At 45.5% G+C, this 17,398-nt stretch overlaps 1 protein-coding gene across 2 annotated transcripts in view; it reads left to right on the top strand.

The window, feature by feature from the left end:
• The window catches only part of LOC139005265 (maestro heat-like repeat-containing protein family member 1), a 56,151-nt gene that overhangs the window by 6,048 nt on the left and 32,705 nt on the right, over nt 1-17,398 (top strand). Inside the window, exons 6-16 of one of the 2 annotated variants that reach the window (XM_070407560.1) lie at nt 692-808; nt 3,622-3,744; nt 4,057-4,209; nt 4,928-5,053; nt 5,417-5,496; nt 6,077-6,212; nt 7,701-7,790; nt 13,253-13,357; nt 15,363-15,512; nt 16,587-16,741; nt 16,996-17,128. In XM_070407560.1, the coding sequence (XP_070263661.1) occupies nt 692-808; nt 3,622-3,744; nt 4,057-4,209; nt 4,928-5,053; nt 5,417-5,496; nt 6,077-6,212; nt 7,701-7,790; nt 13,253-13,357; nt 15,363-15,512; nt 16,587-16,741; nt 16,996-17,128 (1,368 nt within the window). The remainder of the gene's footprint in view (nt 1-691; nt 809-3,621; nt 3,745-4,056; nt 4,210-4,927; nt 5,054-5,416; nt 5,497-6,076; nt 6,213-7,700; nt 7,791-13,252; nt 13,358-15,362; nt 15,513-16,586; nt 16,742-16,995; nt 17,129-17,398) is intronic. The other variant, XM_070407562.1, reaches the window with a different exon arrangement.

Raw genomic sequence — 17,398 nt, 5'->3', positions numbered from 1 at the left:
GGAGAGGGATAAAGCGTTAGAAACATCAATGAGAGAGAAACATCAATCAGCTGCCTCCTGCACACTCCCTGCTGGGGATGCGCCTGCAACTAAGGTACATGCCCTTGACCGGAATCGAACCTGGGACCCTTGAGTCGCAGGCCGACACTCTATCCACTGAGCCAAACCGGTTTGGGCAAGAGAATGAGACATTTTGAAGAGCTTGGGGAAGAGGGTTTTACACAGAGAAAATGGGGAGTACACAGACCCTGAAGAAGGAAGTGGTGAGTCCACACAGTCTGGTATTACAAGGTAGACAGGACAGTGTGCAGAAAGCAAGGATAAAGGCCACTGAAATTCAGAGGAGGGAGAAAGAATTACCTAAATGTACTTCTTCAATTATACAATTTTGGTTTTAAAATTATGCAAGTTTAAGGAACTTTTTAATTTCCTAGCTGTAAGTGGGAGGTATGGGGGTCAGAGAAAGTTCCTAAAGGATGATCCCTAAGAGGCTGAGACATTGGAAAGGCAGCTTTCTCTTCCCTGTAACTTGAACCCCTGCTCTATGGGATCACTGCCTTATCCAGAAGCCTCTAGAGAGCAAGGGCCAGGGTGGAGGATGGGCTGTGGGCAAAGGTGGTGGCTAGTATAGGAAATGCTGCCCTACCCTCATTTCAAGCTATGCGTGACCCTGCCCTCCTACCTTTCCTAGGCTTTTCTCTATAAATTCTTTGGCTTCGCCCTGTGGACCTCAAGAAGTGAGAAACTGGTGAAGATGATGCTCTCCGCCATCCTTCAAACTTCCCATGAAAACGTGCAGGAGAGGGAGGTGAGGCAGAGTGCATTGGCCAAGCATTTTCAGGTTGAGTCAGGATGGCAAGGTGGCTAAAAGCGTGGGCCTGGCAAACCAGAGCACCTGGGTGAGAGTTCCAGCTCTGCCACCTACTCGCTTTGGGCCCTTGAGCAAGTTACCGAACCTCTCTGTGCTTCAGTTTCCTCCTCGTTAAGACAAGGCTATGGTACCTTCCTGATAGGATATTTCTTTAAAAGATTTATTGAATTTTAAATAATTTTATATTTAGAGGAAAGTTGCAAAAATATCCCAAAGAATTCCTATTTATTCTTCTCCCAGATTCCCAAAATATAAATGTTTTTCCATGTTTGCTTTATCATTCTCTTTCTCATAAATTACATAATTTATTAACTAACATTATTACTATATTTTTTTAATCTGAAATGAAAGCTGCAGTCATGAAGCTCATTTACCCCTAAATACTCTAATAGCTAAAAATAAAGATATTCTCTTACATAAGCACAGTGCAATGATCAAAATCAGGAAATTAACATTGCTACACCACTGATATCTAAATTATAGACCCAGTTTGAAAATCATTAATTGTCCCAACAATGTGTTTTAGAGAAAAAGAAAAATACTCTTTTTTTTATGATTTTACTCCAGGGTCTAATTCAGAATCAAGCCGTGCATTCAGTTGTCATTTCTCTTTATTCTTCTTTAATCTGGAACAAGTTCCTAACCTTATCTTTCATGGCCTGGACATTTTAAAAATGCACAGACCCCTTATTTTGTACAATGTCTCTCGGTTTTGGTTTGTCTCATATTTCGTCATGATTAGATTCAGAGTGTGCATTGTTGGTGGAATACCACAGAAGTGATGTGTGTTGTAGGATGGCATTAAAATGTAAAACCACTAAGAGCAATGCTGGTACATAAGCACTCTCTACTTGCTGATTACTGGTAGTGCTGGTGTTCATGCCCTAGGACCTCCCTCTCCAAGGCCCTTCTCCTGCCAGATTCCCAGAGCATCCATCAGCTCCACGATCAGCAACAGGTATTTACTAAGCCTGAGTTGCAAACAGTATCAATGAGGAGAAAGACATATACAGGAAGGAAACGGCTAACTATACTCAATGGCCTTCTAAAGGCTACATGAGCAGTCATTGTGGCATTGAGGCTTGCTGGGACTTGGGTTGGTTGGGGCGAGTTTAGGAGAAGGAGGGAGGCAGGTATTCCCAGTTGACATAACATTCTGAGTCAAGATTCAGGATCAAGACTTTGGGGAGCACATCTAGGGAACAGTCAGTGGTCCAGTGGGACTGGAGTGCAGAGTTCTTTGACAAGGAAGTAAAAGTGACCTCTTGCTAGCACTTGGGAACAGATTGAATGCAGAAGATAAAGATAAGAGAAAAAAGGACATCTGGGATGATTCTTGGGTTTCTGGTCCAAGTGGGAGGAGAATGGTATCCTTCCCTAAGACCAGGAACCCAGGACAAAGGGGGAGGAAGTAGATGTACTTAGTTTTTGACTGGGAGGGGTTGCAGTGTCAGGTGGACATGCACAGAAGCATGTAGACCGGGAACTCAAACCGGGGCTACGTGTCTAGATTTGGGAAACATATTTTCCCTGCCTGTTAAATGGGGATGACAATATTTACCTCAATGCATTAGTGAGGATTAATCAAGTAACATGTATAAGGCTGGTAAACATTAAGCACTGATGTTCTGATGATGTCAGTTATGATGATGATATATGATGATGATGACCAGAAGGAGTGGTAGCCATGGCTAAGGGAGGACATAAGAAGAGGGACAGAATAGAACCCCCTTCTGATGCTCCACTAGTCCCTCTTTTCTAAAGAGGTAAAATTTTCCCTTTATCTACCTGATATCCAATGGTCTACAAGTCCCACTAAAGTTTCATTCCTCTCCAGGATCTGTGTCCTGGAGCCTGTCACTGTCCTGAGGCTCCCTCCATCTGTCTTCTCTTGCTGCAAAGTCTGAATGGTGGCCCTTCCAGCACAAATGAGCCAATTTGCTAACAACTGGCACCTGAATGTCTGCTTGAGCATTTTCTTAGCTCTGTGCCCAGTCATCCTTGTTCAATTAGCTCTAGGGAGAGACTCAGCTGACACTGAAGTCAAAAGGGCCTGCTATGAGGCTGAGGGGTTAAGTTAAAGACTGTTCCTGGCAGGAACCACAGAATCCCCAAGTCTTCATGCTTTTGACTCTCTCTAGGGTGTGATTCCCAAACCCACTGGCACTGACAACATTACCACTGAGTTGTTTTGCCATGATCTCCCATACAACACATTCAGACACTCACTCTTTTCTCTCTCTTTCCAACGTAGACAGGCCTCTTTTTCACCTGCCTGTTTTGGTCAGAGTTACTGATGTTTCCTGTTCTCCTAAACTAGAAATATTGGCATTCTCTGCAAGTCTTCCTGTCTTCCATCTCCTCTCTGACTAGCTATCCAATCCTGTCAGCAAGGTGCCTGGGATTTGTTCTTCCTTCTGTTCCCTCCTCAGAGCAACCATTCTCTGAATTCCTAGTGCCTATAAAAGTATTCTGAAATGTACAGGGTTAGGTTTGACAATACCAAGATTTTGTAAATCTGTGACTATGATTTTTCTTAATAATTGACTTCTTAAATTACTTCTCGCAAAGATATTTGGTTCTTCACCCGGATTTTAAATAAATCAAATGTGGAGAACCAAATTCCCTTCCATTTCTTTCCTCTCCTTTCCCTTCCCCTTCCTCTATGTATATCCTGCTTGTGGGGGAACATAGCATGTGTCTGGTTCACCCCGAACTGTGGCATGGGGTTGAGGCTCTCTTTGTTACAGGGCATTGCTGTGGCATTCAGCATCGTGTCCAAGAAACATCTGAAGATAGTCCTGGAGCAATTGAAAGTGTATAGTGCTGTGCTCACTGACAAGGAGTCATCGTCCATCCTCACACTGGCAAAGGTGATGTCATTCCCAGGGTGCTCTACCAGCCTCCCATACAAAGCCTTCCAAGGCATCCCCATCACCCCAGCCTCCCATTTCTCTGAGGCCTTGCGACTCATCTATAAATGCTTCTCTTTCCCTGGAAACAACTGTGGGAAAGTTTCATCCTCGATCCCTTTCTCTTACTCTGCATTTCAGGCCCTGGTATCACCAGCTACATGCCCACCCTGTCCCCCAAGCTGCTCGCCATCCCACAGTCCCATCTTCTTTCCCAAATCCTCTGAGCAACCTTTTCCTCTCTGAACCTCTGTTTCCCCCTCCCCCCTACAGGAACATCAGCGAAGGGAATGGGTGCTTGTGTGTCACACCATCTACTTAAGCTATAGCAAGATTATTTTAGAGAGCAAGGGAGATATTTTCATGCATTTCGATGCCGTGCTGGCCTTGATCCTGCAACACTACCACAACTGCATTTTGGAAAAGGTACTTCCTGCTTACTGTACTTCTCCAGCTTTCCATTTCTGCCACGTCCTCTCTTACCGCCCAAGAAAAAGGTGCTTGGCCTTAAATGGGAGTCAGGGGCTAGTACAGGGACTTCTCCCACATTTTCATCCTTTCACTTAATCCTGCTACTTGGAGACTCTAATCGGCCCAAGGAGGAGACCACAGTAACTTTAGGTCTGTTTCAAAGTGTGTCCTTCCCTGTGACAGAGCTTCGTAACCTGCCAGTGAGCTCTTCACTGCCCTCTCTGATGAAGGGATGAGTAAAACCTAAATTCCCTAGTGTTTGTAGGAAGAAGCATTCAGGAGAGGCAGAGGAGCTCCATACTGCTTTCCTGCCTTTGCTATGTGTCCGAAGCATGGGTCCCCAGGGTTGGAGAAGAATCCCTTTCCATTCCCAAGTCAGATATCTTTTGGTAAAACTTGTTCAAGGGAAAGACAATACCTTGAGAGACCGGGAAGCTTGATCTATCCTAATTTCAGAGTAACATGAGGGTGGCTTCAGAAGGGGGTTGGTGAGAGGAGTGGCTCTCTCCACCGCAGGGATGCACTGGTCTACCCTCAGAGGGAAGATGCAGAGCATCAGCCTAAGGAACGCTAAAGAAGGCTTAGGTCCTCACCCCCCAGACTGTGTAGGTAGTGTGCCCTGGCCCAGAGCCATTGCCACCTTGGAGAACCCTGAGCATACTGGTTCATTCAGGATAAGGACCTGAAGCTGGATTACCTGAGTGCCCTCATCATACTGACAAAAACCCTGGGCAGGCAGCAGCACATGGCCTTTCAATTCAAGTTCCCCCACAAGCTAGCAATTGTTACCTTCATGCTGGTGAGTATCTTGCAGGAGGATGGAGGTGGGAATGCAGAGAGGAGGGAGGATGGATCTACATGGAAACCATTGATGGCACTCCTAGGCTAGAGCTGAAGGTAAAAGCCCAGATTTTCTAGTTTCCTTTTCCTGCCTTAGTGTTCCCTTTGCCATCCTCAAGGCTGGGGTGAGTACTGTAGGGAAGGTGTGGTGGGGAGTAGGAGAGAGGTGCTGTCCTCAGAGCCTTTGGAAGTCACTAAAAATTCTAAATTCCACCTTCTTACGAACACAGCCTGGAGTGGGAGGAGGCAGAAGCAAACAAGAAAAATATGTTCACCATCATTTTGGTGTGTGTGTGTGTGTGTGTGTGTGTGTGTGTGTTAGGACCTAATCAAGGAGGAGCCATTGAACTCCATTTCCAGCCCTATTAGACAGAAGGCAATGAACATCATCAATAACTTCAGGTAACAACACACCATCCACTCTGTCTTCCTTGACCTGGTTCTATTGCAGCTCTTTATTCCCTAGTTGATTCCCACCTCTTAGTTTCTGCTTCTGCTTCTAGCATAAGGGAATAGTAGGAATTTACTGGCCAATCTCTGCCACTTCTTTTTTGAATTGGATTTTCAAAGGACCCAGGAGAGATGGCCTCTCCTATCTCCATAGGCACTTGCTGTTAATTCTGCCCCAGGCATCCTTTTGCTTTCAGCCCTGTCCCTGATAGGCACCTCCATCTCCATCAGTGATGTCCCGTTCTCTCAAAAGCTCTGGGGAACTAACAAGTAATAATATATCATCCCAAATTAGCAGTACCCTTTCCTGTAATAGTCATGCCTCCTCTTTTTCCCTTAGTTCCTTTCTTTCCATCTTCCTGGCTCTTTTCACACTTTCTTACTGTTACTCCCTTTCTTCTTTTAATATCCTTTCTTCTGATATCTTCCTGTTTCTTGCTCCCACTTATTCCTCTGTTTCCATCTTCTCTTTCTATACCCTTTTCTGTTGTTATTCCTGACAACACTGGTTACACTTCTCCCTGGATCTTAGGATGTTCAGGCCCCTCTTAGAGATAGAAGAAAGAGTAGAGCTCCTGGGAACATGCTTCAAGAGTGTGTTCTGTCTGCCATCCATTGAAGTGTTACGAAAGGAGGCATCTAGTCCCAAGGAGGGCCAGGCGAATGTGGTAAGTAACTCTTTGATGTTTGTCTCTTTGGCTTCATTTTTTATTTTTTTTAAGAGGTTAGGAAGTATAGATTGGGCAGTTTTATGTAAAAGTCTTCTGCCTTCTTTAATAAAAACACAAAACCATTGGAAGGAAGCCCTCCTGTGAAGAAGAGGTTGCTAGGTCATGTAGTCTGAACTCTGCTCCTGAGATCTAACTTCCTCCTTCTACCCGTTGATTACCACTGCCACCACTTTAACACTCTGGCCCCAAGGCAGACACTTGATCCTCCCCTTTATAACTGCTGTGTGATTGGAATGAGACTAGAAGGTTCAAATATGATTTTAGTAACGGTTGATATGTATGTAAATCCAGGGAATCCCAGGATCAAGCAATCAGAATCTATTTCTTATAGGGCCTGCAGTGTTTCCTTGAGGAAGGAAAGAGGGATTTAATTTTTAATTTATATTCATATATTTAATTCCTAGGAATTCTTTCATGTGTTCTGATTACACCTTTATCTTGCCTGGTTGTTCTTGTTTTATTGATGCCAAAGTCTCTTGAAATGTTTCTGAAGATATTAAAGAGAATTTAACAATACAGGTTTCTATTATTTACCAAATTAGCTTGATTTTCTTTAAGGTCAGTTGGTTTGTTCATCTTGGGCCTCCTTTTCATCTGATTTCTGGTAATTCTTATTTTTTAGTTCATAGTTATGTCATGAAGGAAAGACTGGTACATATAGAAAAGGCGGAGGTGGGTTTTCTCTGGCCTCCCTCAGTGTAAATCTGATTTGGATAAGGAAGTTATTTTGACAGGATTTCCCTGTGTTTGGAGCAAGCTGGGAGTTCCAGCTGCCCAGTACAAATAGCTTTACACCTAGGTAGGTTTCTTCTGAGTATTTTATTCCAGGGAGAGCTGACTTTCTTTTCTTTTCCCCTGCTGTTCAGTGTTAGTGGCTGGGATCTATCACAATGTTGCTCTGGTTCTCCCAGCAGGCCCTACGTTTAGAAGCCCTCCTTGGCAGATCACCTACTCTCTTTATAAGGCTTTGGGCAAGGCCACTTGGTTCATTAAAGGATGAGAGGGAGAAACCCACTGTCCTAGCTTTTGTGAATCAGTTACTCTACAGACAGCCAGGCCAGTCCTCCTCCCACCTGGAACCAGCTAGCCTGTCAGTCCTGGCTGCTTACTGAAGCTGTAACCCCTGGGACCAGAGTCCCAGATGAGCTAGAGTTAGGGAGTGGGGATGGAGGAGGCGGGGTAGCTACGTTGCAGGGGAACTTCCAGTCCACCAGGACAAACTACACACCAGGCAGACATTTGTGCTCTGGTGAAACAACAGAGGGATTTATTGAAGTGAATGATGGGCCAGTAGTGCTTTAATGTAGGGAAGTTTTTGGAGCAGGCTTTCTCAAGGAAGGCTGGGAGAGCCAGAATGCTGAGCAGTTTAGACGGAGGGTTGGGGTTGATAGGTTGGCAATTTTTTGAGTTTCTTTTCCCCCTCAGGATCTGTTTGAGGGGACCATGCAATCCCTCCTAAGACTATTGGAGACACTTATTGTTGAGATGCCCACCCAGATCCAGAACTGCTTGCAGGTTCGTGGTGTATTCATTTCCTAGAACTGCCATAAATAAATACCACAGGAAGTGACGTCAAACAACAGAAATACATTCTCTCAAGTTGTAAAGGACAGAAGTCCAAAATCAAAGTTGTGGCTGGTTTGGTTCCTACTGGAGCCTCTGAAGGAGAATCTATTCTGTGCATCTCTCCTAGCTTCTGGTAACTCCTGGCAACCCATGGTATCTCTTGGTTTGTAGACATATCATTCCAATCTGTGCCTCCATTTATTTTCACAGGGCATTCTTACGTGTGTGTGTGTGTGTGTGTGTTCTTTCTTAAAAAAATATGTTTTTATTGATTTCAGAGATGGAGGGAGATGGAGAGAGAGAGAGAAACATCAATGACGAGAGAGAATCAGTGATCGGATGCCTCTTGCACAACCCCCACTGAGGATTGGGCTCACAACCTGGACATGTGTCCTTGACTGGAATCTAACCCAGGACCCTTTGGTCTGCAGGCCACCCTCTATCAACTGAGCCAAACCAGCTAGGGCTCTTAATACGGACAGCAGTCATTAGGTTAGGACCCACAAATCCAGTATGAACTCACTTTAATTTGAATCATCTGCAAATACCCTATTTTCAAACAAGGTCACATTCTGAGATTCTGAGTGGACATGAATTTTGGGGGGACACTATCGACCTAGTACAGTTGGGAACTGACCAGGAGAACTGTCTAGGGACTGTTTATTTTCACAGTAAGAAAAACTAAGAAGTGGAACTGCTGATGAAGGTTGGGTGCAAAGCTTTTAGGGAAATGATAATAAGGGCTAAGATCGAATAACTAATGTTGGTCTTGCCTTTAGAGGAGAAAGCTTCCTCCTTCTTCCCCTTCAGCCATAGCTGTGGCCAGCTTCTCTCTCAGCTGCCCACTGCTCCCGCATAGCAGTTAACAGTTAAAAACATCGGCTCTGGACTGCCATACACTATGGTTCCAGATCGTGGCTCTGCTGTTTGCTGTGTGGTCTTGGGAAGTTGTTTACCTTCTGTTTGCCTCAGTTTTCTCTTGGAAACTGGAATGACATATAGTACCTAGTTAATACAGTCATTTGGTAATCAAATGAGATGTTTACAAAGTGCTTGGCTCAAAGACGTGAGGTGCAGGTACAAATGATTTGCCCATTTTAAAATTGTCTTTTTATTGACTTGATTTACTCTATGCTCATGTCATTGGGATACTTTGGCTTTCTCCTGAAATTGCTATTCCCCAGTTACCACAGGGAGTTCAAGATTTCTTTGCAGTTCCCGTGTTATTAAAATATAGGTGATCGAGGACTATATTCAGAGTATGGCATTCAAAAGTTACTTGAAATATTTTTTTCTGTATGATTATATTGTCAATTGATATAATTTAGACTTGTTTTTCTTAAATTTTAGGGTTTTTCTTTTACTTAACTGAAGAGCTTGATGATATAAAGATTCACATAATTAAAAACTTACTAGTAAAACCATGTAAAGTTTTACTCAGAGAATTTTTGCTCCCAAACTGATCCTCTTAACCTTATTCCCACTCACCCTCTATAGATAACTATTTTCATTAACTTCTGGTTTGTCCTGTCTGTTTTTCTTGTGAAAATAAACAAATCTCTGTTTATGCTATATTCTTATTTCCCTTTCTGTTTTACACAGTCGTTAGCACATTCTATTCAGTGCTCTTGACCTTGCTTTTTTCATTTATCCACATCAGTTCACAGATATATTCCTTTTTTATGGTTTCATATATTGTGTGCATGTAATATAGTTTATTCAATCAGTCCTCTATGGATGGATATTGGACTGCTTGTAATTATTTTGCTACTGGTTTTCTTCTTAACTTTTAAATTTGAATGGATTGTAGATTCACTGGGAGTTGCACAAATAGTACATAAAGCCTCTATTAAAGCCAGGGAATTTCCTAGCCAGTATGGCTTAGTGGTTGAGCAGTGGTCCATGCAGCAAGAGGTCACTGGTTCAATTCCCGGCCAGGGCACATGCCTGGGTTGCAGGCTTGATCCCCAGTGAGGGGGTTTGAGGGTATATGCAGGAGGCAGATAATCAGTGTTTCTCTCTGATCAATGTTTTTATCTCTCTCCCTCTCCTTTCCTCTCTCTCTAAAATCAATAGAAACATATTTAAAAAACACACAAAAAACAGCGAATTGATGTTGACACGCCATTGTAAGACATAGACTTTATTCAATTTTAAAGAATTTTTTAAATATTTTTTTATTGATTAAGATATTACATATGTGTCCTTATACCCACGTTACCCCCTACCCCCCCCCCCCCCCCCCGCTCAGGCCCCCCCCCCCGCCCCCGCTGTCCGTGTCCATTGGCTAGACCTACATGCTTGCATGTAAGTCCTTTGGTTGATCTTTCCCCCTCACCCACACCCTCCCCTACCTTCCCTCCAAGGCCCGACAGTCCAATCAATGCCTCTCCGTCTCTGGATCAGTCCTTGTTCATCAGTTTATGATGTTCATTATATTCCACAAATGAGTGAGATCATGTGGTATTTATCCTTCTCTGACTGGCTTATTTCACTTAGCATAATGCTCTCTAGTTCCATCCATGGTGTGGCAAATGGTAAGAGTTCCTTTTTCTTCTTCCTCTTCTTAAAGGATACCTTTCAGCATTTCGTATAATGCTGGTTTGATGGTGATGAACTCCTTTAGCTTTTTCTTATCTGTGAAGCTCTTTATCTGACCTTCAATTCTGAATGAAAGCTTTGCTGGATAAAGTAATCTTGGTTGTAGGTTCTTGCTATTCATCACTTTGAATATTTCTTGCCACTCTCTTCTGGCCTGCATGGTTTCTGTTGAGAAATCAGCTGACAGTCGTATGGGTATTCCCTTGTAGGTGACTGACTGTTTTTCTCTTGCTGCTTTTAAGATTCTCTCTTTGTCTTTTGCTCTTGGCATTTTAATGATGATGTGTCTTGGTGTGGTCCTCTTTGGATTCCTTTTGTTTGGGGTTCTCTGTGCTTGCTGGACTTGGAAGTCTATTTCTTTTACCAGGTAGGGGAAGTTTTCTGTCATTATTTCTTCAAATAGGTTTTCAATATCTTGCCCTCTCTCTTCTTCTGGTACCCCTATAATTCTGATGTTGGTTCGCTTGAAGTTGTCCCAGAGGCTCCTTACACTATCTTGGTATTTTTGGATTCTTTTTTCATTTTGCTTTTCCAGTTGGGTGTTTTTTGCTTCTTCGTATTTCAAATCTTTGACATGATTCTTGCGATCCTCTGGTCTGCTGTTGGGAGTCTGTATAATATTCTTTATTTCAGTCAGTGTATGCTTAATTTCTAGTTGGTCCTTTATCACAACGAGTGTCTCATTAGATTTCTTGAGGATCTCACTACATTTATTGGCGGTTTCCATAAAATTCTTGAAAAATCTTAGAACAGTGGTTTTGAACTCTATATCCAGTCGTTTGCTGTCCTCCATTTCTGTCATTTGTGACCTGTTTCTTTGTCTTTGCATTTTGTCTGCTTCCCTGTGTTGGTAGAGTGGTTTTGTGTGCTAGGTGTCCTACAGGGCCCAGTGGCTCAGCCTCCCCAGTACCTGAGGTGGACGCTCTTGGTGCACCCCCTTGTGGGCTTTGTGCACAGTCTTGTTGTAGTTATGCCTTGGTTGTTTTAGGTGTCACTAGGAGGAATTGACCTCCAGGCCAATTGACAGAGAGAATCAGCTGTGTCTGCAGTGGGAGAACTTCTGTGCTGAAGACACCCTTCTGGGGCAAGACTTGCTTCAGTGTGGCTTTGGTGCTCACTGAGTCTGCCCCCTGAGTGTGTTCCTTATGAATCTGAGGAGTTATAATCTGGGTGGTCCCACTCTGACCACTGGGTACACTGGCTCTTGGATCTAAGGAGGTGCTAATTAAGCCTCTTCCTGGGGTTTGGGGGTTCCCAGATGAGGCCCAGCTGAGAAGCAATGCAAGCTGCTGTGGGGCCTTGGGCCTTCTCTTAGAAGTTCTGGGTCTGTCTGGCCCAGCTGCAATTTGTTAGGTAATTGTCAGTTTGCAAAGGACCCGGGCATTCATATGCAAAAGGCTTTGCAGCAGCCTGGAAGGGGCGGGGTCTCGGAATCAACAGGGAGGAGAAGCAGCTATGGCTGATTCTCAGCCCTGCCCTAAGGGGGCGCCCTTCTCAGTGTCCTGGTAATTGCTGCCAGCACCTCTGAGGGAAAGCCGCCCTCAAGTTCCGAGTTCTGCCTGCTGCCAGACCGTCCAGTTTCTCCCCATATGAGCCCTGGGACCCCAGAGATTTCCCGGAACCAGAGTTCAGAGCAGTCGGGAGCTTGTGACTCCCTCCCAATTCAAAAAGACAGTCGAGTCCTCAGGTGCCCGCCCCTTTCTGCGCGCGCCAGAGCCTCTTTACCTCTGCACTTCACTTTCGTAGTGCCTCTGAGTCTGTGTGCTCTTCTTTTTCCTTCTAGTTGTAGAATTTCCACTCAGCCAGCCTTCCTGTGGTTCTGGATGATGACCGTTCTGTCTTTCAGTTGTATTTTTGAAGTTGTTGTCAGAGGCAGCAATTTTCGGTGTTTTTCTATGCCTCCATCTTGGTTCCTAAAGAATTTTTTAAAATTGATTTTAGAGGGGAAGGGAGAAGGATAGAGAGAGAGAGAAACTTCAATAATGGGAGAGAATCATTGATTGGCTGCCTCCTGCACACCCCCTAATGGGGATCGAGTCTGCAACCCGGCCATGTGTCCTTGACCAGAATCAAACCCAGGACCCTCCGCAGACCGACCCTCTATCCACTGAGCCAAACTGACTAGGGCAGGACGTGTTTCTTCTGGTCAGTGCAGCATCAGTGTTCTTTTGAGTTGGTTGTGGATTTTTCACCTGCTACTCTTCTTCTTTTTCAATTATATATCACGGTCTGTGTGGTTGTATCATTATCAGAATGATGACTGTAGATTGACAAGTAGCAGTGGTATTTGGGACCCATAATTAACCAAAGGTGAGACACTTTTCCATTGTGTTTCAAGTGAAACCATTTATAATGATATTTTTCAAATAGATTTACACACACTTTACTCTGGAATCTGTGAACGCAGTGACTGTTATTTTTTATCACCAAGTATTTTTTCTACTGAAGAATGGGAGGCAGACGGTAGGGGAACTCAGGGGTATGTTGAATCACTGAAGTGAATAGAGTGGATATATTTTGCGAGCCACTGTTGAACCTGAAGGAAGGGGGTAGGAATTGAGGAGATTTCTATCACCTAGACAAAGGGAAAATATGGGGCTGGAAGACTTAATATCGTGTATACTTGATAGGAGAGAGGAGAGAATGAAACCTCTGGTGCCAGACCCACATATAACCTGCCTCTTGGCAAAAGAGGTCCTGCTGTCAGAACTCTTGCCCTGAAACTTTGTAAAAGCCAGGTTCAAGAATATCTTTCTGTTCTCTGGGACACAGATGAATGGGCCTCTCCTTTCATTATCTTCTTCCTCCAGATTATGGATCCTTGGCTCAATTCCCAGAAGGATAACGAGCGGGAACGGGCCATGTGGTGTGCTGCGCGTATTCTGGAGTTTACAGCAAAAATGGAGGACTTCAGTGTGAGTGGAGCGGGCCCTGGAGTCTGAATTCTCATACCCTGTCTGGTTGCCCTTACCCCTACCTTCATCATATATATGACCTAGCCTCAGTCACTCATCCTCATCCTCATTCTCCGTAGCCCATGCTGTTTTCTCTTGTGCATCCCATCCTGTTCTCTCCTTTCTCCCTTCTCTCATCTTCTACTTGGTCTTTTTCTCCAACCATCAGTTTTATTTCATCCCACTTGGTTCAGTTTGACGTTATTTGTCTGAACAAGCAATGACTAAACACTCGCCTTGTGCCAGGCACTGTGGTAGGTGCTATAGCGAATGCACAGATGACCAAGATAGTTTCTGACTTGATGAACCTTACAGTCCACTGGGGACAGAGGCATGCATAGAACAAACTTAAATAGCAGGTGATAATGAATATATAAAGTGAATATAGTGGGACTAAAAGATCAAAACAAACAATTACAAGTTGAGCGGGCAGGGAAAGGTTCATAGAGAAGGTGGCATTGAACTAGACTTGACAGATGAGTGGGGTGTCAAGGGGCAAAGAAGGGGGATAGAGCAAGGTAATTATAAAACGATGACCTCTGATGTCCTTTATGGCCACAACTCATCTATCGAATTCCATTCCCATTAACCTCACATAGTCTCACCTTTCATGTCTCTGGCACATGCATTTCCTCCTCTGAGTTCTTCCTGTGATAGCTCAGCCTAAGGGAATGGCTGGGATAACTTGTGACTTCCAGCTTCCTTCCCCAGATGGAAATTGAATTCACCCGGCTGGGGCGCTTGGTAAAGCTGCTGGCCATGCGCTGCCAGGACCCAGTGGACAGCATCTGCTTCCTGTCTGCCAAGGCTGTGTATCACCTCTACTGTATCCTCTTGAAGAAAAAGCGTATGAGGAACCTGCTCTTACCACTCCCCCTCCAACCACACACTTAGGCCTGGCCATCCCCACACACTCGTCCCAAGACAGTGAGAGCCAAGAAGCTGCTGGAGTACCTCATTTCCATTGAGGAACCTACTCCCAAACATCTACAGATAATCTCTTGGGAAAAAATACCTACATAGGAAATATTTCTTTGGAATTAGTTTCTTCGTTTTTGGCTCAGCCCCATCCTTTTACCCAATTCTATCTCCGCTCTGAGGCAGGCAAGATAGTTTGTTTGTCTTTTACCTCAGCTCCCACCATTTTTTACCTGAATGCCCATTCCTCTACTCTCAGCCCCAAAGGACATACATAGCCCCAAGCTGACTTAATTCAGTAGGAGCTTTGGGCTAGAAGGTGGGAAAGGGGGAGTTTAACATGCCTTCTGAGTGTCTGAGAGGTGGGGCTGGGTGTCTCTGTTTCAGAGATGAAGAAGAAAATACAAGGCTTGTGGATAGAAGAGGGCATGGATGAAGCCTATAGTACCAATTTGTTCTATAACAACACTGTTGAGATTGCCGAGGTGAGGGAGCAGGACCAGAGACAAAGTGAGGGAAGCCTGGGCGTCTCATTTACACGCTATTATAGACTCCTGGGGTGGGACTCCTATCCTGTCTCTCTCCCCATTCTATTACTGGATGGGAACTTTTCCTTTGGGGGAAATTTTCCTATCACATGCTACTATTTGTCCCTCCTTGAGCATCATGGGTCCTAATCCTTGTCTTTCCCTGTTCCCCCAGAAGCATTTGCTTCATGCTAATGCTGCTTTGTGAGCAATGCGTAGACTCAGAGATGTCACTGAGGATCTTAGCCCCAGCCCTCCTCTCCCGGGGTTCTGCTTCTGCACCCCCTGACCTCTGAGCCCCACATTGCACTTGAGACCACTGTTTCCTCCCTTCCATCTCCAGGACTCTGTCCCCAGGAAAGGGTCTTCTAGGAGTTAGGGAGATAGCACAAGCCTAGGACAGAAGTACAGAAGCTCCCAAGAGAAGCCCTCCCTCACCAGGAGGAATGGCACAGGCTGTCTCAGGCAGGGGGAGCCCTGCATCCAGACTCATCGAACCATGTGATCCCACCCTGTTGCAGGCCTTTGCAGAGTACTTCACCCAGAGCCAGCTCACCAACCTGGTGCTGACAGCCATGGAGGAGCTGACGGGCAGCAGGGCTAAGGTGTCTCTGGCTGCAGCCCAGTTGATGAGCGCTGTCATGAAAAAGCGCGGCTCAGATTTGATAAAGGTAGTGTGGTGCTGGGTGGGAGCTCTGCCCTGAATGTCAGGGGCACTGGCTCATGTCCTGGCTCTGTTACCAAGCAGCCAAAGGGCTGTAGCCAAGTCCCTCTCCTCAGCTGGCTTTAATTCATTCACTTCTAAAATGTAGGCTTGCACTACATTTCCTCTGTGGTCACACTGAGCTCGGACATTTGTAATCCTGAGCTTGTAACTGCAGTGCCTCCTATCTGGGCGGCCAATTCCTCAGTAATGACAGCCATGTGCAGGGGTGTAGGCATTGTTGGGGGACTCAGCCCGACCCCCTGGGAGCTTAGACCTATGTGAAGGGGTAAGGGTTTGGATTGGAAACAAGGAAGCTCACAGAATGACTGACCTATGTATAAATGTTCTTTTAAGCTAGCATAAATATGGGAAGGCCTAGCATTTAGAAATCTGTTCCTCACTTCACTAAGAAAAAACAACTTCAAAATCGGGTCACATAGGGGAAGTCTCTGAGTGGCCACCATCCTCTTTATATGTGTCATGGGCTGTCCACCGCCTTCTCTCTATGAATCCCAAGACACCTGTTGCCTCCACTCATTTATGTGACTGGCGTGGCCTAGGTACCAGAAATGGAAGGGCACCATGACAGTCCTTGAGATATTACAATGAAATGGACTTCCCAGAGGTCCATAGTTTAGAGCTCTGAGCACCAGATGAGAACCCTGTGGTCTTTCCACATCCAGTGCCACTGTCCCTGCAGTTTCAGGGCTGGAAGTTGACCTTAGCTGGGAGGGAAAGGCCTGAGTGCCTCCAGGGCTTTGGCTTTCTTTCTGGAGGGTCTTCTGTCTCCTGAGGAATCTCAGACCACCTCTCTGGATGTGGGGGTTCTGGGCAGGCATTTGCTCTAGTGGGCCTTGGCCCGAGCTCCCTTTTGTGGGCCCTGGTGCTCTGGCCTTTGGCACCCCGGAACTCTGCCTTGAGAAGAGAGTCAGTGACAGGATTGCAACTAGGCCCCTTGCGTTTGAGGACTCAGTAGAGCGGGAGGAGGAAGGAAGGAAGTCAAGAAGGACTGACGGGGTTTTCTGGCTCTCCCCTGCAGGTTGAGGAAATTGTGGTGGGCATCCTGGAACGGCTCAAATTGCAGCTGGAGCCCAACACAAAGGAGGAGACCCTTCGGGCCCTGTGCTTGCTGGCAGGCAACTGCACCCACAGCGTTGTGCCCCTGCTGCTCAACAGGCCCCTCCCTTGGGATAGGTACCTCTCCCACACCCAGGAGCACACTCCATCCCAGTAAACCCTCCCCTGCTCCAACCCAAGCCCATGTTAAAAATCACTGCACAAGGATGCTTTCTTCTTGATGCCAATCAAACTTCATGTTCTTTGGCCAAGTCCTCTTGGGCCTCACTCCCCCTACAACCTGAGAACTGGCCCTTTATAGGCTCAAGACCAGATTGGTACTAGAATATGATTACCAGGGCCCATGACATAGCTGTCCCTGCCTCCTGCAGAACCATTTTGGCCCCGTGGAGGTTGTTCGGCAACCAGCGAAAGACCACAATCAACGTCCTGCAGCTGCTGATAGGCATTCTGGAAAACCACTCCACAGAGGGCACGACGGAGAAAGCCCTAGAGCCCGAGGAGGTCAGCATGGGGAGGGCTGGCGCTGGGCGGAGGACTTATGTCTGGGACTTCCGTGCAGATTAAAGGGCACCTGCTGGGTGCGGTCAGTTGTTAGGGAGCAGTGAAGAGGAGACTGTTAACACTGGACTCACAAATACTGCATATACGGTTAGCACTTGAACTTTGTACGTCCAAGAGCTGCATGATGTAGAAAGTGCAGGAATCAATCCCATTTCATAGACAAGGAAACTGATGTTCAGTGTTAATCAGCTTTTTCTATCTCCTGATTTT

The sequence above is a fragment of the Myotis yumanensis genome, unplaced genomic scaffold (genome assembly GCF_028538775.1).
Source record: "Myotis yumanensis isolate MYYU_CA2020_CCGP unplaced genomic scaffold, mMyoYum1.0.hap1 SCAF_3, whole genome shotgun sequence".
NCBI classification, from domain to species: domain Eukaryota; kingdom Metazoa; phylum Chordata; class Mammalia; order Chiroptera; family Vespertilionidae; genus Myotis; species Myotis yumanensis.
The sequence above is the reverse complement of the archived record's forward strand: the minus strand, read 5'-3'. Positions and strand labels throughout refer to the sequence as shown.